The sequence below is a fragment of the Parambassis ranga genome, chromosome 21 (assembly GCF_900634625.1).
Source record: "Parambassis ranga chromosome 21, fParRan2.1, whole genome shotgun sequence".
Taxonomy (NCBI): Eukaryota; Metazoa; Chordata; class Actinopteri; family Ambassidae; genus Parambassis; species Parambassis ranga.
In genome coordinates this window covers 21,222,290-21,250,275 of record NC_041041.1, presented here as the reverse complement: position 1 = coordinate 21,250,275, position 27,986 = coordinate 21,222,290, and the positions used below count along the sequence as shown (strand labels likewise).

The 27,986-nt window shown below is 41.7% G+C and overlaps 5 protein-coding genes and 1 pseudogene across 5 annotated transcripts; 5 read left to right on the top strand and 1 right to left on the bottom strand.

Annotated features, from left to right (window-relative positions):
• Positions 1-455: 455 nt before the first annotated feature.
• On the bottom strand, positions 456-1,391 carry LOC114453795 (putative gustatory receptor clone PTE01). The gene has a single exon (XM_028433690.1). It carries the CDS (start codon positions 1,389-1,391, stop codon positions 456-458), a length of 936 nt encoding a protein of 311 aa, XP_028289491.1.
• Positions 1,392-6,389: 4,998 nt separating this feature from the next.
• Positions 6,390-7,340, top strand: LOC114426488 (olfactory receptor 6N2-like). The gene has a single exon (XM_028393921.1). The coding sequence runs from the start codon at positions 6,393-6,395 to the stop codon at positions 7,338-7,340; it is 948 nt and encodes a 315-aa protein (XP_028249722.1). The 5' UTR covers positions 6,390-6,392.
• A 3,092-nt stretch (positions 7,341-10,432) lies between these two features.
• Positions 10,433-11,363, top strand: LOC114453794 (olfactory receptor 6N1-like; annotated as a pseudogene).
• An 8,365-nt stretch (positions 11,364-19,728) lies between these two features.
• LOC114453793 (olfactory receptor 4L1-like) lies at positions 19,729-21,162 on the top strand (the record flags this gene model as incomplete). Its single annotated transcript, XM_028433689.1, has 2 exons — positions 19,729-20,236; positions 21,140-21,162. Coding segments are annotated over 2 exons (531 nt in total), but the record flags the coding sequence as incomplete, so codon positions are not given.
• A 519-nt stretch (positions 21,163-21,681) lies between these two features.
• Positions 21,682-22,614, top strand: LOC114453792 (olfactory receptor 4L1-like). Its single transcript, XM_028433688.1, has one exon. It carries the CDS (start codon positions 21,682-21,684, stop codon positions 22,612-22,614), a length of 933 nt encoding a protein of 310 aa, XP_028289489.1.
• Positions 22,615-25,148: 2,534 nt separating this feature from the next.
• LOC114453791 (olfactory receptor 10A6-like) lies at positions 25,149-26,123 on the top strand. The gene has a single exon (XM_028433687.1). It carries the CDS (start codon positions 25,149-25,151, stop codon positions 26,121-26,123), a length of 975 nt encoding a protein of 324 aa, XP_028289488.1.
• Positions 26,124-27,986: the final 1,863 nt, after the last annotated feature.

Here is a 27,986-nt window from a genome sequence, read left to right as displayed (position 1 = left end):
CCACAGGGTTAACATCACACATCGCATCTTTTTTTTCTAGAAGCTGCTGGCACTACTGTTGTTTTAGCAGGGGCGAAGAAGACTTAAAGAACATTCACCGTATATGTTTTAGTGATATTATTGTGATATTAAATGATTTATTGTGTGAAGTCTGTTTACAGCTCTTAAGTAGTGCATATGCATTAGAACAAATGTCACATATTAAATTATTTAAGTATGGTGTGATAAGACAAACAAATGACAACAAAGAGTGGTACAGCAGAGAAATTCTATATTATTATAATAATAAATAACATATTTAGTCTTTTAATTGTTTACATGTTTGTTGTTTCATATTTCAATTCAGAATAGATGGCTGCTATCAAAATCTGACAATGTCAACATAAACATACTTAATGTGTATAAACTGTTGACATCATATATATATCCTGTATCATCTTAAAGATGTTTGTCTGTTAGCCTAAACCTTTGACCTGTCTGCTGTACCTGCATAATTTCAAGAAACTGCACCGTACTTGACTCAGAATTAGACCATATATGATAGGGTTGAGAATAGGTGGAATCATCAGAAACTGTATGGCCATGAAGTTCCTTACACTCTGTGACATAGATGCAGATCCATATCTTGCGTACATGAGATCAAAAAACAGAACAACTGTCACATTAAGCAGACACAATAAGTTTGGCACACACGTCTGCATGAACTTACTCCAGTTGTCCCTTGACTTTAAAGCTGATTTTACTAACAGCACATATGAACAAAACACAAAAAGATCATGGCTGAAATAGAAAAATATAAGCATGAGTCCAACAATGTTATTGGTTGTCAGTGGACTGCATGAAAGTTTAATGATTGACCAGTTTTCACAGTAAAGTTTTTCTATGTGGGTTCCACATAATTCTATTTTAGAGGTCATTATCATCACAACAATCTGACCAAACAGAGGTACAAGGCTGGAGTAACACATCAACAACACAACCCTGTGTTTGGTCATAACAGAGTGATACTGCAGTGGTCGACAAATGGCCACGAATCTGTCATAAGCCATCACTGTAAGAATGACAAAATCAATAGCTACATATGTGTATATTACAAAGACCTGCAACATACAACCAGTATAAGATATGACATTAGTGTTAGATAAGAGATCAAAGAGGAATTTAGGGTAAAAGGCAGCTGTCCCGTAAAGACTATTTGTGCACAGATTACATATGAAGATGTACATGGTTTGATGAAGTTTCTCATCCAGTATGATCGTAATAATCAGAGCAACATTTACAAAACAGATCACAGCATAACACAACAAGGTGAGAGAGAAAAGAGTGACTCTGTGCCTTGTTGTTGTGTCATTAAAACCTGACAAAGAAAACACAATATTTGCATTGATCATTGTTTACCGGTCCTAAGAGCTGTAGCTGCACTCGCTGTCCTTGCTTTAGTTTTCTGCAGATGGCTCGATGTTAATGTGGTATGAACACGACTGCTGGAATAAATAATTTCTTGTCTAGCTTAACTAGTATCGTCACACACCAATCAGAGGTGATGGTATGTTTGTATGCTGCAACCAACTGAATATCCAGTTTTTCAGTGGAAATAGTCATAAATAGTGCTAGTAGCAAAAGTACTGTTTAATATTCAACAGAAATTATTGAACTATTGTTTAGACATTTGAAGCAGTAGTGGAGAGGAGGACACTGAACAAACTTCAAGTATCATGAATGACCCCGATCACCCTCTCCACTCTGTACAAAGGAGCACCTTTCCCTAGCTTGGGATGAATACAGTATTTCTATTCTATTTAGTTGTTTTTGTTGCTTAAAACCAATGAATGAAAACATAAGTTGGATTTGCAATGGCCATGATGCATTAACTAAAAGGAAAGATTGGGACTGCAGTGGACATAGATCCCAGCCTGCTGAGAGAGAGAAACAAGCACCCTTCCAACCTTTTTTGCCACCTTGGGGCAAATGGAAGTATGTGTCAAGTTTATTGATGGAATGATGTTAAAAAAACAGAGATAATGGGCATCAGAAGGATATGAGCTTGACAAGTGCCAAAACATGGTGGTCCTACAACTGGGTTAGAGCATTTCCAAAACTGCAGTTCTTGTGGGGTGTTCCCAGTCTGTAGTGGCCAGTACCTATCAAACATGGCAGCCAAACTTTGCTGATGTATGTGTGGGGTCTCCACTGCTCCATGATGACCCCTATCCACTGCTAAAAGCTCCTTCAATGGGCAGGTGACAGAAGTGACATGGTCTGATGAATCATATTTTGTGCTGCATCACAAAAAAGTGAGTGTGTTATTTACCTCCGCAGCACATGGCAAAATGGTGCACTAAGAAGTAGTTAGCAGAAGAAGTGATGTGTTGGACAATGTTCTGCTAGAAAAACTCTAATGTGTAATCTTTCCACTGTGAAAAGATTATAACAAACATGGTGGGGTGTAAGTGATTAACCATACACATTAAAGTCATTGTAACACCTTTGAACATGGAGAAAATGTGAACATGGGCAGTGAACACTTTGTCTTCAAAGTTCATGTGTTAAAGCAGAAATGTGTTCCTAGTGTGGAGCTATTTGCATTTTATTGACAACTCACTGACAATAACTACAAGTTGAACAGATGTTGGTGGTGGAGATACCACCATGCAAACAGCCGTCATTTAGCTGACGGTGACGTCAATGTGCTGTCTTGATGTGACAGTTAACTTTAGCATGTAGCATATAGCCTAGCAAATAGTTGGCACGTAGCCGCCAAATGAATGACAGCTTGATGAGGCTTGATGAGAACTTTGCAGATATAAATACTATTGTATTATTATATTATCTAAATACTATACATCATAATATTAATATGTTTACCATCGTGATTACTACCAATATGATATATGATATGATATACAATACACTACTAAAAACTCCCAAAAAACTACTAAAAAATATGAACAAATGTGCACCAGGCAAAAGATTGACACGGATAAATATGTAGAAGGCTTTGGGGATGAAGTATACATTAAATGAGGAAACCAAGAAAAAAATAAATGTTTATTTAGGTGAAACCGCTAAGTGAAATGCGTGCGTTGTCGCAGGCAATTTACGAAACCACCAGCGGGATGACAAGTTGCATTACCATGGCAACGTGCCGACGCTTCCGACCAGAGCAACTGCTAACCGACATTAGCTTTCACCATTATTGGTCCGTTTGTGTTAAATAATAATACAATAGTGATTGTTTCCTAAAAAAAGTTTATTAAGGGCCACATCGCTTAGAGAAATACGTGAATGTAATCAAATCGGCACGTTTGATTCACTGTGTATTCTTTCCATTTAGATCGTCATTTTCTTTCATTTAAAAACAGACAACGTGCACTCTTTAGCTAACTGCATATGGGATCGAAACGAATATTGTTTTTTTTAGTCCGGCTAAGGAAGCGGCCTTCAAGCAGCAGATAGATCGTGTAATAACAATACGAACCGTCCCTCATTCATTGTTTGTGGTGTCCACACGTATTAAAAAACCGTGGTGTCCCTACAAAATGCCCCACATTGACTTTATATGGAGATAGTAATGCAGTGTTAACAATCCGTGCGTATGCCACGCATTTCTGTGAGATCAGGTTGATTCAAACCTATCCTAATTGTCAATGGGCGAGAGGCGGGGTACACCCTGGACAGATGTAGACAGATAAACAACCAATCACACTCACACTTAATGAAGTTAGTAACTTTGGTTCAGGAACAAGGCCACACTTCTTTACATGATAACCTCGACCTACAAGTTTGTCAGCTCATCCCCTTCTGTTTGTCTCAATTGACATGAGCACTCGCATCCTTCTGCCAAACTCTGATCTTTATGGCCCATTTACACATCTCTATGTCATGGATTGCAATACATTGCTCCTTCTGCCATCTGATGCAACTTGTTCAACCTCTTGTCTGCTGTCTCAAATGGTCCTCCATCAGTAGCCTCTCCCTCTGTGCCACACACCGCCAAAGCCTTCAGCAGGGAAAGCTTATGACTGGCTTCCTGTTTGGGTCCTGGAGGGCCTGAATCTCTGTCCCTGGTGGGCTCCTTTATCCTATTTATCCTTTTAAAATGCTGCTACTACAACTCAATTTTACCACGGGGATTAATAAAGTTGATCTTAATCTTAATCTTAATCTTATAACAGCACAATGATCCAAAGCACAGCAGCACATCTACATTAGAATGACTGAAAAATAAAAGAATCAAAGTCCAGCCATCAACCCAGTTCAAATACTGTGATGGGACCTTAAGAAGACTGTGCATAACTGAATGTCCAAAAACCTCAATGAACTGAAACAATGTTGTAAAGAAAAATGGACCAAAATTCCTCCACAATGATTTGAGAGTAAACCATTACTTCAAGTTATTGCTGCTAAAGGTGGGTCAATAAGCTGTTGAATCATAAAGGTACTTAGTATTGTTTTTTATCTTTGGGTTTCAGTTTTTCTGAATAATAAATGGTTGTTCATCTAATACACTCAACAAAAATATAAACGCAACACTTTTGTTTTTGCTCCCATGTTTCATGAGATGGACTTGAAGATCTAAACTTCATTCCAGATACACAATATTACCATTCCTCTCAAACATTGTTCACAAATCTGTCTAAATGTGTGATAGTGAGCACTTCTGCTTTGCTGAGATAATCCATCCCACCTCACAGGTGTGCCACATCAAGATGCTGATCTGACATCATGATTAGTGCACAGGTGTACCTCAAACTGCCCACGATAAAAGGCCACCCTGAAATGTGCAGTTTTGTCTCACAGCAAAATGCCACAGATGCCACAAGCATTGAAGGAGCGTGCTATTGGCATGCTGACAGCAGGAATGTCAACCAGATCTGTTGCTCGTGCATTGAATGTTCATTTCTCCACCATAAGCCGTCTCCAAAGGCGTTTCAGAGAATATGGCAGTACATCCAACCGGCCTCACAACCGCAGACCACGAGTAACCACACCAGCCCAGGACCTCCACATCCAGCAGGTTCACCTCCGAGATCGTCTGAGACCAGCCACTCAGACAGCTGCTGAAACAATTGGTTTGCATAACCAAACAATTTCTGCACAAACTGTCAGAAACCGTCTCAGGGAAGCTCAACTGCATGCTCGTCGTCCTCATCGGGGTCTTAACCTGACTCCAGATCGTCGCCGTAACAGACTTGAATGGGCAAATGCTCACATTCGATGGCGTCTAGCACGTTGGAGAGGTGTTCTCTTCACGGATGAATCTCGGTTTACATTGTTCAGGGCAGATGGCAGACAGCGTGTGTGGCGTCGTGTGGGTGAGCACTTTGCTGATGTCAATGTTGTGGATCGAGTGGCCCATGGTGGTGGTGGGGTCATGGTATGGGCAGGCATCTGTTATGGACGAAGAACACAGGTGCATTTTATTGATGGCATTTTGAATGCACAGAGATACCGTGATGAGATCCTGAGGCCCATTGTTGTGCCATACATCCATGAACATCACCTCATGTTTCAGCAAGATAATGCACGGCCCCATGTTGCAAGGATCTGTACACAATTCTTGGAAGCTGAAAATGTCCCAGTTCTTGCATGGCCAGCATACTCACCGGACATGTCACCCATTGAACATGTTTGGGATGTGCTTGACCGGCGTATACGACAGCGTGCACCAGTTCCCACTAATATCCAGCAACTTCGCACAGCCATTGAAGAGGAGTGGACCAACATTCCACAGGCCACAATAGACAATCTGATAAACTCTATGCGAAGAAGATGTGTTGCACTGCATGAGGCAAATGGTGGTCACACCAGATACTGACTGGTTCTGAGTCCCCAGACCGCCAATAAAGCAGAAACAAAATGCACATTTCAGGGTGGCCTTTTATTGTGGGCAGTTTAAGGTACACCTGTGCACTAATCATGATGTCAGATCAGCATCTTGATGTGGCACACCTGTGAGGTGGGATGGATTATCTCAGCAAAGCAGAAGTGCTCACTATCACACATTTAGACAGATTTGTGAACAATGTTTGAGAGGAATGGTAATATTGTGTATCTGGAATGAAGTTTAGATCTTCAAGTCCATCTCATGAAACATGGGAGCAAAAACAAAAGTGTTGCGTTTATATTTTTGTTGAGTGTAGTTGTATTTGTCTAACAAGACCTACTATGATCAGATGATTCTTTTTATTATGTTTTAGCACAAATGATATAAAATGAAAATCGGGAGGGGTTACTTACTTTGACCTTTTTCCTCACAGCAGCCACTGGTACACCTATAAGGAGGAGCTAGTGACCTCTAGGATCCAGCCTTTAAAACTTGACTCACTAAAACAAGTTTGTCACCAGTTCACATCTAAATGAGGTTTGTGTGTGGATGATAAGAAAGCCAAATGAATAACACATCTAGTATAGTTTATTTTTACCTGTCTGGCTTTAATGCAACAGTCAATTACAGGTACACACTTCTCTCTCTTATTATACTATGTTACTGTCTAATTGTGATGGTAAATGTGTGTCTCATTTTTACTATAATGTTAGATCAAAACCTACATGAACCTATGTACATATTTCTGTGTTGTCTATGCATTAATGGACTTTATGGGACTGCAGGATTTTATCCTAAATTTGCATTTGATCTGCTGTCTGATATCCCTGTGATATCACATGTGGGATGCCTTTTACAGGTTTTTGTCATATATTCCAATGCAAAAATTGACTACTCCATTCTGGTCTTAATGGCATATGACAGATATGTGGCCATATGTCGACCCCTGGAGTATCACACTGTGATGTCAGTGCGGAGGACGGCTGTGTTTGTCATGCTGTCCTGGCTCATTCCTTTTTGCTTTGAGGCTGCTGTTATTAGTCTGACGTCAACACTGAAACTGTGCGCCTTTCACATTCACAAAGTTTACTGTGAGAACTGGGCAATAGTTAAACTAGCTTGTGGTTCAACATCAGCAAATGACATATTCGGACTGATCGTTATTGCTTTTTATTTTTGTCATTCCCTGTGCATTGCATGTTCGTACCTGCAGCTCGTTAGGGCAGCTTTAAAATCCAAAGAGGGACGAAGAAAGTTTACACAGACGTGTGTGCCGCATATATTTTGTCTGTTTAATGTTACAGCTGCTTTGCTTTTTGATCTTATGTACTCAAGGTACGGATCAGCGTTTATATCAGAGCATTTAAAGAACTTCATGGCTATACAATTTCTCTTATTTCCCCCCATTCTGAACCCTGTTATTTATGGACTAATCCTGAAAAAAATCAGACATCGAATAATACATTTGTGCAGAATGGTTTATCAAAGATTCAGTTTAAAGAGAAAAGTTTGATACCTGTCACCACTGAGATGTTTAGAATGCAGACAGGAGGTGTACTGTTGTGTTTCTCTCCAAGATTTATTATTATTTCAGGAACATTTGATTATTAAAGTAAATGTCTTGAATGAATGTATGAATAAATAAACAAGGGCTTGTCTACAGTCATGTGTGCCACAGCTGTTTTTTATGACAGTATTACCCTAAGTCTTAATAAGCATTATCTTTTACCTATGTATATGCATATTGTGTGGGCAAGTATATAAAAAATTTTACCTTATATAAAATAAGGAGGCATATTATGTACCATCTTATAGCAATTCCATGTGCAGCTAGACAGTAATATAAGTAAAGTAGAGAAAGTGACATTTACACAAATATATGTCCACATTCCATGTTTTGTGTTGAAAAATGAAGGACCAAACTAAAGGAGAGGAAGCAAGAGTTCAAAGGAATCAAAACAGGCAGAGAGTCAAGGAGGGGGGAGTCCAGGGGAGCAGGGAGACCCAAGGCGCCAAAAGAGTCAGGGGTGGAGGAGCTCAGTTCAGCTCAGAGGATCGTTGGTAGGCCGGACCAGAGTCCAGTGAAGATGGAGACCAGGGGCCATTAAAGTCATTTGCATTCAGAAATGTCTCCAATTACCTATCACGTCCATTCATAACGCATGTAGGGTGCCAGTTTGTCCCTACTGACAATGAAATGGCAATGAGAGCAAAAAAGAGGAACTTCTCTGAGATGGAAGTAGAGGTACTGCTAAATGAAATGGAGGCCAATAAAAACAGGTCACTCATTGTTGATGTAACCAACAAAAGAAAGAACACTGCCTGGGAAACAATAACATCTGCAGTTAATTCAGTGGGCCTGGAGGAGCAACATCAAACTTCTTACAACTGCACCCGGAGGTGGACAAACACTTTCAAACCTGGCAGCACCCAAGAAGACAACATCAAGGGGAGCTTGCCTCCTGGTGGCTCCAGAACATAAAAGGAGTGGGGCCCAGCTGGCTCAGGTGAAGATGAGAAGGAGATGTGTCACTGACCCCTGTTGGCTCCAGCCTGGTGGCTTCAGCTGGAATTGAGGCCTGGGCTTTAGCTTTCGCTTGAGCTACACTACATGTGTAATAATATTACATATAATACTACCAGAAGTATTCGCTCACCCATCCAAATGATCAGGATCAGGTGTCCTAATCACTTGGCCTGGCCACAGGTGTATAAAATCAAGCACTTAGGCATGCAGACTGTTTTTACAAACATTTGTGAAAGAATGGGCTGTTCTTAGGAGCTCAGTGAATTCCAGCGTGGAACTGTCATAGGATGCCATCTGTGCAACAAATCCAGTCGTGAAATTTCCTTGCTCATAAATATTCCACAGTCAACTGTCAGCTCTATCATAACGAAATGAAAGAGTTTGGGAAAAACAGCAACTCAGCCATGAAGTGGTAAGCCACTTAAACTGACAGAGAGTGGTCAGCGGATGCTGAAGTGCAAAGAGGTCGCCGACTTTCTTCACAGTCAATTGCTACAGAGCTCCAAACTTAATGTGACCTTCAGATTAGCCCAAGTACAGTACACAGAGAGCTTCATGAAATGGGTTTCTATGGCGGAGCAGCTGCATCCAAGCCACACATCACCAAGTGCAATGCAAAGCATCTGATGCAGTGGTGTAAAGCACGCCGCCACTGGACTCTAGAGCAGTGGAGACGCGTTCTCTGGAGTGATGAATCACAGTTTTTTCATCTGGCAATCTGATGGACGAGTCTGGGTTTGGAGGTTGCCAGGGGAACGATGCATTTCGGACAGCATTGTGCTAACTGTGAAATTTGGTGGAGGAGGAATTATGGTGTGGGGTTGTTTTTCAGGGGTTGGGCCCCTTATTTCCAGTGAAAGGAACTTTGAATGCTTCAGGATACCATTCCATCCTCCCAACCTTGTGGGAACAGTCTGGAGCCCTGGAGTCCCTTCCTCTTCCAACATGACTGTTCACCAGTGCACAAAGCAAGGTCCATAAAGACATGGATGACAGAGTCTGGTGTGGATGAACTTGACTGGCCTGCACAGAGTCCTGACCTGAACCCAATAGAACACCTTTGGGATGAGCTGGAGCGGAGACTGAAAGCCAGGCCTTTCTCAACCAACATCAGTGTGTGACCTCACCAATGCGCTTTTGGAAGAATGGTCCAAATTTCTATAAACACACTCCTCAACCTTGTGGACAGCCTTTCCAGATGAGTTGAAGCTGTAATAGCTGCAAAAGGTGGACCGACATCATATTGAACCCTATGGGTTAGGAATGGGATGGCACTTAAGTTCATATGTGACTCAAGGCAGGTGAGCAAAAACTTTTGGTAATATAGTGTATGTCTGTCATAGACTGACCACCTGTCCCTCCTCTCGCCACCTGTGGTACAGGACAAAGCAGGTTAAGAAAATGGATGGATGCATGGATAAAACATTTGTCCAAATACATTAAAAAGACAAAAAATCTGGATCATGGAATTAAATTTGAGACTTCTAATGGCATAATTATAAAATGTAAAAGCACAAGTAAATGATGAACATGGTTATTGATTATAGCACATCACAGTCTAATATCCATTCTATAAATATATTTTCTTTCTTCTAAATTTTGTCATAATCTACCAAAATACTCACTATTCAGTTTAAACTTAAGAGGCATTGCATATCAAATAGTAAACTTCATTATGATCAGGATTATATCAGCTTTTTTTTCTGCCAGCAAGTCTCTCAATTATTATTATATTTATATTACTTTACAGACTGGATATCCCAACATAATAACCCAAATTTTCTTATTCTTATTTCTTCTTATTTTTAAGGTAAATTTAGCTTGACTGGATACTGTATTTGTTTCACAATGTCTTATTATTCTTTATAAACTGTAACTTTGTAGAACACACACACACTGTGGCCCTGCAGAGCTCCTCTGACAGTACACGCCAGCAAATCAGACAGCAGCAAGACAAAAAGGGCATGTGTAACACAAGCATATATTTCCTGTGCTCTTTAAAAGATGAACACTGGCAACAAATACAGGTCATGTATATATTTCAGGACCTTTGAGTGTTATCCTTATTTTACTACAAAATGAGTAACATGTCTAATATAACTGTGTTTTATTTGTCTGGCTTCAATGCAACCATCAACTACAGGTTCCCACTGTTCTCCCTCACATTGCTATGTTACTGTGCCATTTTAATGGTGAACTTGTGTCTCATCTTGGCTATAACGTTGGATCAGAACCTGCATGAGCCCATGTACATTTTTGTGTGTTTGTTGTGCATTAGTGAACTTTATGGGACTGCAGGTTTTTATCCTAAGTTTGGTTCTGATCTTTTGTCTGATGTTCATGTCATATCATATGCAGGATGTATGTCACAAATCTATGTTGTATACTCCTCTGTGATGGTGGACTACTCTATTTTGGCCTTAATGGCATATGACCGATATGTGGCTATATGCCGACCTCTGGAGTACCACTGCATCATGTCTTGTCAGAGGACCTCAGTATTAGTTATCTTGTCCTTGCTTGTTCCTCTGACTGCAATGGCTCTGATAACATCCCTGACATCCAGGCTAACATTATGTGATTCTCACCTACAGAGGGTCCTCTGTGAGAACTGGTCAGTTGTTAAACTGGCTTGTGGATCAACAGCAGCAAACAACATGGTGGGGTTGTTTTTTATTGCATTCTACTGCGGGCATGTTTTCCTTATTGTGTGTTCATATGTGCAGTTGGTGAAGTCAGCTTTAAAGTCCAAAACAAGCAGCAGAAAGTTCACTCAGACGTGCGTGCCACATTTGTTTTGCCTGTTTAATGTGACCACTTCTCTTTTGTTTGACGTCCTGTACAGCAGATTGTGAGAGTGTGAGGAACTTCATGGCCATACAGTTTCTGGTCTTCCCACCTTTACTGAACCCGGTTATTTATGGACTGAAACTGACCAAAATTCGTAACAGAGTGATATATTTGTTTGTGATTTCAGGTCAGAGGGTTCATTCAAAACGCCAGCTTTGATCTCTGAATTCACATTTTACCATAATGAATTATTTACATTTTAAGGTGAAGCTTTGTGTTTACTGCTCTGTCAGAACTGTCTTTCCTCAGCTTGTCTTTTCTTACAGAGTCTGTCTAGATTTCATTTCTATTGAACTATTATTGGGGGATTTGAAAAAGCTGTGAATTGAGCAAAACATTTATATAATGTCATAGTGTTGTGGTTAAACTACTGTACATCAGGAAGTTAGTTTGTGATTCTAGTAACTGTTATAGCTGTTGTTCTTGCATCTAAATAAATGACTGAAACATTTGTCCCTTTGGTATCACCTTTATTACTTATTATTAAGAGAAAATGTCATCTGTCTCTCTGTGTTAGCCCTGTCAGACTAACCGCCTGTAAATGTTTGTCCAAATACATTAAAAAGACAAAAAGTCTGGATCACTTTCTCTAAGACATATGACATCTATTTTTGTTTTTTAAATGGAATGAAATTTGAGACTTCTAATGGCATTATAAAATGTAAAAACAGAAGTAAATGCTAACCCATGATTATTGATTATAGCATATCACAGCCTAATATTCATTTTAGAAATGTATTTCTTTTTTCTCTTATATTTTACCATAATCTACCAAAATACATTTGTTGACTTTTCAGTGGCAAGAGGCATCAAAAACAAGCCTTTATTTTTACAGTTTCTAGTGATTTGTGCAAATCAAAACAAAAAATCGAAAGCAGAAAAACTTTAGAACTCTCTTTCTTCAGCTTGTCCTTTCTACAGTCTGTCAAGATTTAATTTCTATTTAAATAAAAATCATATTAAAAAATTCCCCTTTTTGTGGTTCAAGTTTATTACTTATTATGTATTGTTTTAAGTATTTTTTTTTGATAACCTGTCTAGGGTGTATACCACGGCCTAGAGGATTTTACGTGTTGTTACCCACACAACCACAGGAGGGTACAATTGTCCTGTTACTTCAACTGTCTTGAAATTTTTTTAGGAAATACCTGACCTTAGTGTCCCATTACACAGATGTGCACCACAATCCAGCTGCCCCACGGTGTGGAAGCCTCCACACTGCTCCTTTTTTGGCTGAATTTTCAGAAAACAAGTTTAGGGTGATATGATGTACGGGCTAGTGGAAACTCAACTAGATCCTCGATGCCATTCTTGCTTTTATTTTATTGTTATATTTTTTATGCATTTAGTTTTCTAATTGTGCTGACAAGTTAACATTGAGCATGCTCAGTGAGGGCTGTAGACTCTGTGTAGGTCTTGGTTTTTTGTATTTCTCTGATCTTGGGTTGAACTAGCTGGGACGTCCACTCCTGTGAAGACTGAATGTTTCCACTTGTGAATAATCTTTCTCACTGTAGAACGCTGAACTCCAAATAGTTAGAAATGGTTTATAAGTCCTTCAGATTGATGTGCAGCAACAGCAGCTTCTCTAACACCATTGTTCATGTCTTTCTGTGTTAACACACACCTTTTATAGAGGTCTGTACACCTGTACACTAATTAAATCCTATTGAAGCTGTAATACGCCATTGTTATGTACTCGTTTGTTGCGTGTGTATGTCTGTTACGTGTGTCTCTGCTTTCTGTGCAGGTTCCTAGTGCACTTCCAGTGAACCAAGTGGATCATCCACAGCTGAGTCCACTTGGCTCTCATCAGCAGGCCTGTATCAGCTGGAGGTGTGCACATGGCCAGGGTCAGTGGGCCAACTTGTGGACACGCACACCATCTGTCTTTGCTCTGTCCGAGAGCAAGTTAATCAGTGCTGATCTTTTCTGTTTTGCTTCAGTTTGGCTTTTGTGCTTGCTTTGCCATTTTGTTAGAATTACAATGAGTTTTTATAAGGCTTCCAAACATCCCACTAAACAACATATTATTCAGCTTCCTCTCCCTTAGAAGACCTTTTATATTTTATTATACAGGTGCAGTGTTAGCTGTAAACATGAGAAAGTGGCCCACCCTGGCTGCAGGCCAATGTTGTGTGAATGTGTGTGTGTGTGCGACACAGTGAAGTAGTGTAAAGCGCTTTGAGTACCTGAGTAGGTTGAAAAGTGCTATTTATGTACAGACCATTTACCAGATGCATACATCTGAGTGTCTCCCTCAGTGAAACTGAACAACTGTGTATGAATTGCCAGGCACCAGGTGTGAGCATGTGTAACTCTGACGCCTCAGGAAGACAGCATTTTCCAGTCACAATGATAACAAACATAAGTGATGCAATTACAAGTCTCTAGACCAACTTTCACATGTTTACTATGGCCTCCCTCATGTGCCTCTGTGGAAACCAGCATCCTCTGGGGGCACAGCTGATTACAGCCAGCTAATGATGGTCCTGTGGTCAATGGTGGCCTCATGGGAAGGCTTGCTAAATCAAAAGGTTTTAATGACTAGAGGAGGATTAACTAAATAATCAGAAATGATTACATAAACTATGTTATTATAGTCTGTCTTTTTCATTAAATGTTACCTGAGGATAACAAAAATTAAAGTTTGCTGTAATAACCAGCCCCTCAGAGGGTCAGGGACAGTGTTGTTGTTTTTAAAGAGCTACATGTAGTAATTATGGTGGAAGTGGTCAGAATTCCTTTATTTATTCCCGAGGGGAAAGTCTTTAAACAGGTCATTAACTCTCTTCTCCTCTGAGAGTAATTAATAAAACAGCAGCACTCTAGAGAGACAGCACACTAATGCACACAAACAAAGCATTTAGCCAAAAAAAAAGTTTTCTTCTTAGATACATTTGAGCATTGCAATGTTTCATGCATTGTCAAATTGTATTTCTGGCAATGGCTGTATACAAATCCGAAAAACAGCATGCACAAAAAAGGTTACCATGTTCGAGCACAAGGTTGTCCATCGGTGCACCTGGCACCAGGACACCCTAGGCCGGAGGTCAATGATCAATTTTGTAATCGTGTCAGCTGACCTTCGACCTTGTGTTTTGGACACTCGGGTGAAGAGAGGGGCTGAGCTGTCAACTGATCACTACCTGGTGGTGAGTTGGATCCGTTGGCGGGGGAAGAGGCTGGACGGGCCCGGCAGGCCCAAACGTACTGTGCGGGTCTGCTGGGAGCGTTTGGCCGAACCCTCCGCTAGGGAGATCTTCAACTCCCACCTCCGGGAGAGCTTCACCCAGATTCCGAGGGAGGCTGGAGACATTGAGTCGGAGTGGACTATGTTTTCCACCTCCATTGTCGATGCAGCTGTCCGAAGCTGCGGCCGCAAGGCCTCTGGTGCCTGTCGTGGCGGCAATCCCCGGACCCGGTGGTGGACACCGGAGGTCAGGGATGCCGTCAAGCTGAAGAAGGAGTCCTATCGGGCCTGGTTGGCTTGTGGGACTCCTGAAGCAGCTGATAGGTATCGGCAGGCAAAGCGTGCTGCAGCAAGGGCAGTTGTAGAGGCAAAAACTCGGGCCTGGGAGGAGTTCGGGGAGGCCATGGAGGAGGACTATCGGTCAGCCTCAAAGAGATTCTGGCAAACCGTCCGGCGCCTCAGGAGGGGGAAGCAGTACTCTGCCAACACTGTATTCAGTGGAGGTGGGGAGCTGTTGACCTCGACTGAGGGGGTGGTTGGACGGTGGAAAGAGTACTTTGAGGGTCTCCTCAATCCCACCAACACGCCTTCCATTATGGAAGCGGAGGCTGATGACTCAGTGGTGGACTCGTTCATCACCTGTGCTGAAGTTGCCGAGGTAGTCAAAAAGCTCCCCGGCGGCAAGGCACCGGGGGTGGACGAGATTCGCCCTGGGTACCTTAAGTCTCTGGATGTTGTGGGGCTGTCTTGGCTGACACGCCTCTGCAACATCGCGTGGCAATCGGGGGCAGTGCCGCTGGACTGGCAGACCGGGGTGGTGGTCCCTCTTTTTAAAAAGGGGGACCGGAGGGTGTGCTCCAACTACAGGGGGATCACACTCCTCAGCCTCCCTGGGAAAGTCTACGCCAGGGTACTGGAGAGGAGAATTAGGCCTATAGTCGAACCTCGGATTAAGGAGGAGCAATGTGGTTTTCGTCCTGGCCGCGGAACACTGGACCAGCTCTATACCCTCCGCAGGGTGCTGGAGGGTTCATGGGAGTTCGCCCAACCAGTCCACATGTGTTTTGTGGACTTGGAGAAGGCGTTCGACCGTGTCCCTCGCGGCATCTTGTGGGAGGTGCTCTGGGAGTATGGGGTCCGTGGCCCTCTGCTGAGGGCCGTTAGGTCCCTGTATGGCCGGAGCAGGAGTTTGGTTCGCATTGCCGGCAGTAAGTCAGACCTGTTCCCAGTGCATGTTGGACTCCGGCAGGGCTGCCCTTTGTCACCGGTTCTGTTCATAATTTTTATGGACAGAATTTCTAGGCGCAGCGAGGGACCGGAGGGGATCTGGTTCGGGAACCATAGGATTTCATCTCTGCTTTTTGCAGATGATGTTGTCCTGTTGGCTTCATCGAGCCGGGACCTCCAGTGTGGACTGGGACGGTTTGCAGCCGAGTGTGAAGCGGCTGGGATGAGAATCAGCACCTCCAAGTCTGAGGCCATGGTTCTTGACCGGAAAAAGGTAGTTTGTCCTCTCTGGGTCGGAGGAGAGTTCCTGCCCCAAGTGGAGTTTGTGTATCTCGGGGTCTCGTTCACGAGTGAGGGGAAAATGGAGCGGGAGATTGACAGACGGATCGGTGCAGCTTCCGCAGTAATGCGGTCGCTGTACCGGTCTGTTGTGGTGAAGAAGGAGCTGAGCCGGAAGGCGAAGCTCTCGATTTACCGGTCAATCTACGTTCCTACCCTCACCTATGGTCATGAGCTTTGGGTAGTGACCGAAAGAATGAGATCGCGAATACAGGCGGCCGAAATGAGTTTCCTTCGAAGGGTGGCTGGGCGCTCCCTTAGAGATAGGGTGAGAAGCTCAGTCACCCGAGAGGAGCTCGGAGTAGAGCCGCTGCTCCTCCACATCGAGAGGAGCCAGCTGAGGTGGCTCGGGCATCTGGTTCGGATGCCTCCTGGACGCCTCCCTGGGGAGGTGTTCCGGGCATGTCCCACTGGGAGGAGGCCCCGGGGAAGACCCAGGACGCGGTGGAGAGACTATGTCTCTCGGCTGGCCTGGGAACGCCTCGGGATTCCCCCAGAGGAGCTGGAGGAAGTGTCTGGTGAGAGGGAAGTCTGGGTGTCCCTGCTTAGACTGCTGCCCCCGCGACCCGGCCCCGGATAAGCGGTAGAAGATGGATGGATGGATGGATGGAAATTTAGGTTTTTTAAATTAACGTACATTGTAGATCATACGTGGTTTATAGCAAATGTATGAGCCATAACACTAGTTTCACTGGCTCCCTTTGTCCACCCCCTTAACAAGATTGCAGGGGCCACCCCTGCATATAGAGCTCACACTACAGTCCAGTGTGCATTTGTACACATTGTTTTGGAATTAAAATGTGGGTTACAAAAGAGAATTTGTTTATGACTTTTGTATTAGCATGCTGCTATCCGTGCATATAGTTTGACAGGTTAGAACAATAGCACACTAACATTCACTGCAAAAGCAGATGTTGTCAGGAACAACACAATTCATCTTATGTATATCTGTGCAACACCAATAACTGGCTTATATAGCTGGACTGAGCAGATAAACCAGGTTCTGTCCATTTCCTGTTTTATTTTTAACTTGGCCTGTTCTGTTGACATGTTATCAACTTTTTTCTCTTTGTTGTTAGCTTCCTGACACTTTTTTTGTTTCAATCATGAAGGAGATTAGTGACGGCAAAGTGGTTGTACGACAGTGTAGGATGACTCATACGTTTGAATGCTGTTCATAGACTTCAGCTCAGCATTCAACACCATCATCCCACAGCAGCTCATCAACAAACTGGACCAGCTGGGGCTGAACTCCTTGCTGTGCAACTGGCTGCTGGACTTCCTCACCGGGAGACCTCAGACAGTGCGGGTCGGCAGAAACACATCCAGCACCATCATAATGAACACCGGGGCTCCCCAAGGATGTGTGCTGAGCCCCCTCCTCTTCACTCTGCTGACCCATGACTGCACGCCAACACACAACACCAACATCTTTGTGAAGTTTGCGGACGACACAACTGTGGTGGGTCTCATCTCCGGTGGAGATGAAACACAATACAGGAATGAGGTGCACCTTCTGGCCGAGTGGTGCAGAGACCACAACCTCTCCCTGAATGTGGAGAAGACAAAGGAGATGGTTGTGGACTACAGGAGAGCACACAGTCAGCACACCCCTCTGACCATCGACGGTGCTGCTGTGGAGCAGGTGAGCAGCACCAAGTTCCTGGGTGTGCACATCACTGAGGACCTCTCCTGGACTAACAACACTGCATCACTGACCAAGAAGGCACAGCAGCGCCTCTACTTCCTCCGCAAGCTCAAAAGAGCCAGAGCCCCTCCCTCCATCCTGTGCACCTTCTACAGAGGGGCTGTTGAGAGCATCCTGTCCAGCTGCATCACTGTGTGGTACGGAGCCTGCACCGCCACCTGCAGGAAGACGCTTCATCGCATAGTGAGAGCAGCTGAGAGGATCATCGGCGTCCTTCTCCCCTCCCTCCAAGACCTCTATGACACCCGTCTCACCCGAAAGGCCCTCCGCATCACAGGAGACCCCACCCACCCTTCACACCGCTTCTTCAGTCTGCTGCCTGCCCGGCGCAGCCTCCGGGCCAGGACCAGCAGACTGAGGGACAGCTTCATCCACCAGGCTGTCAGGAAGCTAAACTCTCTCCCTGCTGCGCAACACTTTCTCCCCCTTCCCTGACACCACAATATATATATTTATCTTTAGTTTTTAGTTACATGTTATATGTTGCGGAGTGAAGAGTAACGCAATTTCGATTCTATGTATGTCCAGCACATATAGCAGATTTGACAATAAAGCTGACTTTGACTTTGACTTTGACTGTGGCTGGACTGAAGAGTGGAAAGGCTGTTGGTCCTGATGTCATACCTGTGGAGGTGTGGACGTGTCTAGGAGAGTTCCTTACTAGTTTGTTCATTAGGAAGTGAGAGTGAGAAGATGTCTTAGGAATGGAGAGGTGTTCTAGTGTCGACCTTTAAGAACAAAGGTGATGTGCAGAGTTCAAGCAACTACATACCATAGATTTTAAGTTGAGGAGCCACATAATAAAGCTATGGGAAAGAGTAGTAGAAGCTAGGCTAAGAAAGGAAGTGGATATTTCTAAAGCAGCAGTATGGCTTCATGTCCGAAAAAGAGCATTTTTGTTCTGAGAATGTTAACAGACAAGTACTGAGATGATCAGAAGGAGCTGCATTGTATCTTTGTGGATGGCCGGGTGCCAAGAGATGAAGTACATCAGTGTATGACAGTAGTGATATGTGCTGTAGGTCAGACAGAAGAGTTCAAGGTGCAGGTGGGGCTACATCTAGGATCTGCTTCGAGTCCCCTTTTGTTTGCTATGGCGATAAACAGGTGATGTCAGTGTTGCATTTTGTTTCTGAACTTTATGTACAGTATGTGTGTATGTATTATTGTGTTTTTCATCATGTGGAATTTAAAGTAGAATAACTGATGTAAGATACTGTTATAAGTTGTACAGCATTTTCCAGCACAATGAAAACACAACTAAGTGCAATTAAATCTCTAATTTTCATATGTTTACTATGGCCTGTTGTCACAGTTGAAGAATATAATCAGTTCTAGAACCAGAACTCATTATCACCAATGCCAGACAGCCACTGAGGTGGAGAGGTCAGTATTATGAAAATATAGACACAGATGGATGGAACTGAAAGAGTTCTAAGTCAGAATCAAGGAGATTTATGTGAGATTTCATATATATTAACACATTATTTTCCCCAGTAGGACATTTCAACTTAACACCCTTTTAGGATCTCCCTCTTAGTAAGTCCAATGAAATTCTCTTGCCCTGAACTCAAATTCCAATATGGCTGCTTCACTTATTATCAAAAATAGTGTACAAAACGTAACCATAAGTGAAAACATAACCTGAATATGAATTAAAACTAAGCTGTCCATCTACTGCAGTGAACCCTACTAAGTGCATTGTAATGTATCGTCATAAAATGTCAAATTATATTGAGCAACACTTACAGTAAATGCACACTGCTCTGCTTTAGTTTGACCTTGACCCACACCATAGAACTTACAGTGGGTACAGAAATTATTCAGACCCCCTTAAATGTTTCACTCTTTGTTATATTGCAACCATTTGTTAATTCTTTAAGTTAATTGTTTCCCCATTAATGTACACACAGCACACCGAATTGTTGACATTTTTGCAGCTGTATTAAAAAAGAAACAGTGAAATATCACATGGTCCTAAGTATCCAGACCCTTTGCTGCGACTCTCATATATTGAACTCAGGTGCGTCCATTTATTCTGATCATCCTTGAGATGATTCTACACCTTCAACCTCACCGTGTTCATGAAAATTGGACACTACAGTTATCTAGCCTTTGTGTTTGTCCTCCTGCTGTACGGCTTCATTCTGTCTGCCAATCTCATCATAATACTGACGGTCTTACGAGAGAAAACACTGCATCAGCCCATGTATATTTTCATTGCACTTCTGTGTGTGAACTCTCTGTATGGCTCCACAGGTTTCTTCCCCAGGTTTCTCACGGACCTCCTGTCTGACAGGCATCTGATTTCGCGCTCCGCTTGTTTCACTCAGATCTTTGTTATTTACACATATGGCTCCTATGAAATAAACATTCTGGGTATTATGGCTTATGATAGGTATATTGCTGTGTGTCAACCTTTACACTATCATAGGAAGATGAGCTCAAAAAATGTTGTCAAGTTGTCTGTACTTGTCTGGATTTTTCCAACCTGCTACCTCACAATTTCCATCATTATGACTATCAGGCTTCCTTTATGTGGTAACAATATACAGAAGATATACTGTGCCATCCTTGAGATGATTCTACACCTTCATTTGAGTCCAGCTGTGTTTGATGATACTGATTGGACTTGATTAGGAAAGACACACACCTGTCTGTATAAGACCTTACAGCTCACAGTGCTGTTAGAGCACATGAGGAACATGAGGTCAAAGGAACTGTCTGAGGTGCTCAGAGACAGAATTGTGACAAGGCACAGATCTGGCCAAGTTACAAAAGGATTTTCTGCTGCCCTTCAGGTTCCTAAGAGCAGTGGCCTCCAATCCTAATCCTAATCCTTAAAGGGAAGACGTTTGGGACAACCAGAACCCTTCCTAGAGCTGGCCGTCTGGCCAAACTGAGCTATCAGGGGAGAAGAGCCTATTGAAGGAGGTAAAGAAGAATCCAAAGATCACTGTGGCTGAGCTCCAGAGATGCAGTCAGGAGATGGGAAAAACATGTCGAAAGTCCTTCTAAACCTTCTCCAGAGTGTTCAGGACCTCAGACTGGAATCTGACTGGAAGGATCAGTTTTGTTTTATTTTACTAGGGCTATGCCAAAGCTAAGCCAACATGCATGCAGACCATAGCAGTCTACAAAGCAGATAATCTTCAATACTTTACTATGCATGACGCCAGTTTTAATGCCAAACATCCAACTAGTAGCAGAACTAGTGGTAGAAGTAACAGCAAAATCTGCACAAAAAACTTTTATTGATGCAATGAAAAAAAGAATATGTTTTGGCTCTTGACTTGGCATGCTTGATGTATTTTGGCCCTAATGTAAAATTTACTTGGGAACCCGGATCTACTGTGACCTTTAAATTAATGAAAAACTTGCCAGGTTCTGAAATTTTTGGTTCTGAAAAGTGAACTTGTTGAAATATCAAATAATATTTGATCTAAATGTTCCTTTAATGTGCTCCAGATCTGTCTAGTCGTAAGTCATGAAAACTGTCTACTCAACATAAACAGGAACAGTAGGCTAAGTAGTGGGACAGCAGTGGCGCAGTGGTAGAGCAGGGTTGTCCAATAACCGGAAGGTTGTTGTGTGTCCTTGGGCAAGACACTTCACTCTGCCTGTGGCGTGCCTTGCTAGTCATTGAATGACACTGCTTGGCAGAAGCCTTAAACAATTTCCCTCTGGGATGACTAAAGTATCTAAAAAAAAAAATAGTCACCCCTGAAAGATTTTTGGCACCTAACACTTTTAAGAAATGTATACTGAATAGTACACTAAGAACTGAAATCTTATATTACATGCATGTGCTGTGTAGCGCTGTGGGATGTTTCTAAAGGTGAGATAATGTGACGTGATGTTTACCAGGTTCCACAGGATAAAAGACATTGAGTTGTGTTTTTCTATGTACAGATTTCTTCATACCTCCCTAATGACAGTGACAGAGGGTGGTACAAGAGAAGACATCAGCATTGACTTTGTCCTCCAGCACGGGCTCTTTGAATCTGAGGATGGAAAACAGCAGTCTATCTTTTTACTTCAACCTCACCGTGTTCATGAAAATTGGACACTACAGTTATCTAGCCTTTGTGTTTGTCCTCCTGCTGTACGGCTTCATTCTGTCTGCCAATCTCATCATAATACTGACGGTCTTACGAGAGAAAACACTGCATCAGCCCATGTATATTTTCATTGCACTTCTGTGTGTGAACTCTCTGTACGGCTCCACAGGTTTCTTCCCCAGGTTTCTCACGGACCTCCTGTCTGACAGGCATCTGATTTCGCGCTCCGCTTGTTTCACTCAGATCTTTGTTATTTACACATATGGCTCCTATGAAATAAACATTCTGGGTATTATGGCTTATGATAGGTATATTGCTGTGTGTCAACCTTTACACTATCATAGGAAGATGAGCTCAAAAAATGTTGTCAAGTTGTCTGTACTTGCCTGGATTTTTCCAACCTGCTACCTCACAATTTCCATCATTATGACTATCAGGCTTCCTTTATGTGGTAACAATATACAGAAGATATACTGTGCCAGCTGGAATATTGTGAAATTATCATGTGTTTCCACTGCTGTTAACAACATTGCTGCTATGTTGGTAGCCATAATGGTAGCCTTCCTTCCCTTTGGTTTCATCTTGTACACTTATATTCAAATTGTGATCGCTTGTTGGAAAAAGTCAACAGTAGTGAGAGGAAAAGTGTTACAGAGCTGTTTTCCACATGTTGTTTCATTCATGGTTTATTCTGTCACCTCGTTTAGTGACACTGTCCTGAGCCGACAAAATCTGGATGACATCAATCCATTTGTGGCTGTTATTCTGTCACTAGAATTCATTACCATACCTCCAGTTCTAAATCCTCTTATATACGGACTTAAATTACCAGAAATTAAAAGACACATTTTCAGGAAATTATTTTTTAAAAATGCAAGTTAAAGAACTAATAACGTAAATACCAGAAATTTAGTTTGTATGAGGCTGGAATTGTAAAGAACATATAGAGACAAACCATGATGGACAAAAGCAAAACAATTATCTGCATTACATGAAAGATATGTGTATGTCTTGTGACATTGCTACATGATGTGCATCAATTAATATTTCATTGTGTTAAGAAGCCTCATAATTACAATGGAGAAGCAGTTTGGTGATCAAAATGACACAACATATCCTTGAACACCACTGCTTCAGCTGTTATACAGCTGCTTCCACTTTCTTAAAACCAGAAGACGGTGTTTTGAAATACTTTTTATTTAGTTTATGCGCTGCAATTTTACTTGCATGATGGAGAAAAAACAACCTGCAACTCCACAACAAAAAGAGTCATGTGAGTGAAATTTTAATACAAAAGCAGAGCAACATACAGTCATGTTGAAAAGATAGTACCTGCTTTTTTTTTTTTGAAAAAATAAAAATCTAATCATAGTGGGTTTTTATTATTAGGTATATACATCTTCAGATCTCACTGAGCATGCTTAATGTTAATGTGATAGCACAATTAGAAGAAGACTGAACAAGTTAACAGGAGAAAGACTCTTCTGTCTAAAAAGCACATGGAAGCATGACTGAGGTTCACTAAACTGCATCTGAACAAAGAACAACACTTGTGGAACAATGTCCTTTGGACAGATGAGGCCAAAGTGGAGTTGTTTTGTCTTAATGATCACCACCATGTCTGCTGAACACCCAACACAGCATTTCAGCAGAAACACCTCATACACACTGTCAAGAATGGTGGTGGAGGACTGATGTTCAGTAAAAACTATGGGCAGAGCTTCCGTGACATCACCCGTTTGTTTCTGAAGAGCTGTTTTGAGGCTTGGTGGGAGGCTTTTCCAGTCTGCCAAAACTCCAAATATGGACAAAGAGGGGGAGAACGAGCAGAGTTGAGGAGGTTGGGCGATCGTGGAAGCAGGAAACTCATGCTGTGATACTGCAACCACCTGTCACTCAAAGTGGCAACGACCATAATTATGTGTTATTTTAAGTCTGAATATAATTAAAACAAGTGAGTTCTAAAAAAATACACCCCTCGTATAATTGACACTAGATGAGAACTTATCATTTGAGACCAGAATGGTTTTTTCTACCAGGCTGTAAACATGTTCATTTCTGCTGTGAAGTGGGACATTTTAACATGGGAGTCTATAGGAAATCACTTGGTTCTGGAGCCAGCCCCCAGCGGTTGTGGTGTGAACTACAAGTTCCGACACTTCCACATTGGGTTCAAGTCTGAGCCTCGAAGGTTGCCGCTTGCTGATGATTTGGACTTATTTTGCCACCACAGGACCTGGACACCTTGCAGTCATTGAGTGGACCATGAACTCCTCTGTATACCAGAGTATTCTAGAGACAAATGTGAGGACATCTGTCCGACAGTTAAAGCTTGGTGGAAATTGGATCATACAACAGAACAATGATCCAAAGCACAGCAGGAAATCTACATCAGACTGACTGAAAAATAAAAGAATCAAGGTTTTGGAATGGACTAGTCAAAGTCCAGACCTCAACCTAATTAAAATGTGGCTATCCACTGAAGGAAGGCCACAGGTCCATATTTACCTGGTGTGTCATCTGCTTATTATTGTGGGCTACAGTTTTGTATAATTTGGGGGCTCCCAAGATAGACCCCTGTGATGGACCCATCTTGATGAGTCCAGGCCCAGTGCTGGAATGGGGCCAAAAAAATGTCAAATCAGTTGCTCAACTTTAAAAAGTTTCTAGGTTATTGGTACACAACTTTTTATTACATCACCAAACTATTGCCAATAGTTGTTGACAACAACATCAAGGCAGTTTTTCCTTTGCAGAGGCTTGATGACCTCACTTTTGAAGGGCTTTAAAAAAGATTCTACACCATATGGAGTTATTGATGATTTGAGTAAGTTATGTTACAGGCTGCACAGGGAACACCAGAAAACCCCAAAATAACAAAGAAACAAAGAAATAGATTACAAAGCATAAAAATAACCAAAACAACAAATGACCCAAAAAAATCAAATCATGACAGATAGACTCCAACCCCTAGGTTTTGACAAGTTGTGACATGTTGCGGCTATGATGGACCAGGCACAGCTGATCGCTGCTGATCTCTTCAACCCTCTTCCTTCCACACATCCTCAATTTTTATATGAAGTGAAGGTGTGGCCATGTTAGTGAAAAGGTATAGGGTTCAGCACTCAGATAGGACCTGAAGGTATTGAAGAAATCTGTTCACCTTGGCAAATAATACACAGAGATGATGTAAAATAATCATGCTGTTTACCACTGTGAAGATCTCCAGAGGTAACATGATGTGATGTTTACCAGGTTTCACAGGTTAAAAGACTTTGAGCACCATCCAGGGCCTACAGTTGTTTTTTCTATGTACAGATCTCTTCATACCTCCCTAATGACAGTGACAGAGGGTGGTACAAGAGAAGACATCAGCATTGACTTTGTCCTCCAGCACGGGCTCTTTGAATCTGAGGATGGAAAACAGCAGTCTATCTTTTTACTTCAACCTCACCGTGTTCATGAAAATTGGACACTACAGTTATCTAGCCTTTGTGTTTGTCCTCCTGCTGTACGGCTTCATTCTGTCTGCCAATCTCATCATAATACTGACGGTCTTACGAGAGAAAACACTGCATCAGCCCATGTATATTTTCATTGCACTTCTGTGTGTGAACTCTCTGTATGGCTCCACAGGTTTCTTCCCCAGGTTTCTCACGGACCTCCTGTCTGACAGGCATCTGATTTCGCGCTCCGCTTGTTTCACTCAGATCTTTGTTATTTACACATATGGCTCCTATGAAATAAACATTCTGGGTATTATGGCTTATGATAGGTATATTGCTGTGTGTCAACCTTTACACTATCATAGGAAGATGAGCTCAAAAAATGTTGTCAAGTTGTCTGTACTTGCCTGGATTTTGCCTACCTGTAACCTCACAGTAACCATTAATATGATTGTCAGGCTTCCTTTATGTGGTAACAATATACAGAAGATATACTGTGCCAGCTGGAATATTGTGAAATTATCATGTGTTTCCACTGCTGTTAACAACATTGCTGCTGTGTTGGTAGCCATAATGGTAGCCTTCCTTCCCTTTGGTTTCATCTTGTACACTTATATTCAAATTGTGATCGCTTGTTGGAAAAAGTCAACAGTAGTGAGAGGAAAAGTGTTACAGAGCTGTTTTCCACATGTTGTTTCATTCATGGTTTATTCTGTCACCTCGTTTAGTGACACTGTCCTGAGCCGACAAAATCTGGATGACATCAATCCATTTGTGGCTGTTATTCTGTCACTAGAATTCATTACCATACCTCCAGTTCTGAATCCTCTTATATACGGACTTAAATTACCAGAAATTAAAAGACACATTTTCAGGAAATTTTTCTTGAAAATGCAAGCTAAATGTAATCCCTGCAGAACTTTGCCAGTGTCTAAAAATGTTTAAATTAATGCATAAATTATGTTGTGAATAATGTGTAAAAGATATGTGTACGTCTTATGACAGGCATTACTATGTGATGTTGCTTTGTTTTGAGATGTTTGTGACTTACCTCTGAAATTGTAAAAACATATAGCATATCTATTAAAGTTATTGTCTGACATTTAATGTCCTAGCAGGTGATGTTTACACATTTGCCCATTAGAAATCAAAGCAAAGGTAAAATTTCATTATTAAAAAAAATAAAAAGTGTATGTGCACTGCTAGCCTATTTTCCTTGTCCATGTTTTTTTCTATACAATGTTTCTTTGCATTTCTTCTATGAGGAATGTAGGAGGAGGTCATCTTACTCAATGAATGTCACCCATGTGATATGAGGCATCAGCATTAGGATCAAACCTGTGCTTGGAATTTAGAATATAGGGACATTATATTATTAGGACAAACTTATGTTCCTAACCCTTTTTATAGTCTTCCTTTTCAGACCAAACAATCTTTGTTTTGGAGAATATAATTGTGCCTTGTGCTGAGAGACCTTCAGGACTAAGGGTGGCAGTACAACTATTTACTTGCAGAGTCAACGATGAATGATAGAGCTGTAGTACTGTCTCTTGTCTCTATTTGTAGATTGCAATCACTCTAACCAGACCGGCGGTGATGCTCCATGTTCTGCTTCAATGTTCTGCTTCAATGTTCTGTAGTGGCTGAGCTGTGTGCACCAATCCAGTATGCAGAAAGTCAGATTCATCATTATCTGGTCAATTTTCAAAATAAAACACCATGTACGTATGTCAATGTAGTACTTACTGCTACTGTACAAATCATATCCTTATCCTTAAGTCACATTTGGTTGATACAAAAATCCCACATATATGACACATTGTAACATTTATGCTAATGGACATGAAAGTTTCATTTTCATTCAACGTTTGGGTTAGGCATTAAAACACCTGGTTAGGATTAGGCATTAAACGGGGTAAAGGCTTAGGCAAAGATCATGGTTTGCTATCTCATAGAATTTAACACATTTTACAAGGAAATCTCTTTCCTTCTACCGTCGCCAGTTTCAGCTGCCATCACCCTGCCCCCATGAGCATGTAGTGACCTGGCCAGAGAAATATTTACATGTTCACCAAAATATTGACCTTATGTTACATTTTCCTTTAGAGCACAGGCTCACATTACACCATCATCTGTGGAGGAAGACAGATAAGATTTGAGAGTCACAAAAAGCGCAAAGCACATGGACATGCAATGGACCCTTTCGTTTGTTTGCTGATGTCTTTAAACACATTGATTATAAATGCCCAGTGGGACCTTGGCATTACAAAATAAATGGAAGTGATGAAAATGCATGTGAAGTTAATTAAAAGAATTAAGTGATAAATAATCAAATATTTGATGGTGAGGTGATTTGATTAAAAATTATGAAATGGAAAAGAACCACATTTAATAATTTTAGCACATCCTATATTCATTAAGCACCATCCACAAACAAAGGCCTTTATCAATATAATTCCTTTCCTAAGTTAGCTGAGGGACTCAAGGCACCCCCTCAAAAAACAGGCAGTAGAGTTAAGCCTAGTATCTTTTAACTTGTTTTGTTGGTGTCAGAATTCCCCTGAGTAAAAACAAAACAAAAAAAAGATTGTGATGACGTCTGGAGTGAGAGAACATTTAAGCTTTTAACTCCAACTTTTAACTTCCACACGTGGCGTGTCTGCAGTTGTAAGAAGAACAACATGTGGAGCAGACCTGAGCATGACTGAACCCATGTTTGGTATGTGAAATAAAAAGAGTAAGTTTTTATTTTTCACTGTCAGTCTGACAACTTTCACATTACCTTTCACAGATGCTGACTACTAACAA

Bases quoted from the DNA above. Each gene is read 5' to 3' on its own strand.
- LOC114453795 (XM_028433690.1), bottom strand. From the start codon at position 1,391: ATGATCAATGCAAATATTGTGTTTTCTTTGTCAGGTTTTAATGACACA.
- LOC114426488 (XM_028393921.1), top strand. From the start codon at position 6,393: ATGAATAACACATCTAGTATAGTTTATTTTTACCTGTCTGGCTTTAAT.
- LOC114453792 (XM_028433688.1), top strand. From the start codon at position 21,682: ATGGAAAACAGCAGTCTATCTTTTTACTTCAACCTCACCGTGTTCATG.
- LOC114453791 (XM_028433687.1), top strand. From the start codon at position 25,149: ATGGAAAACAGCAGTCTATCTTTTTACTTCAACCTCACCGTGTTCATG.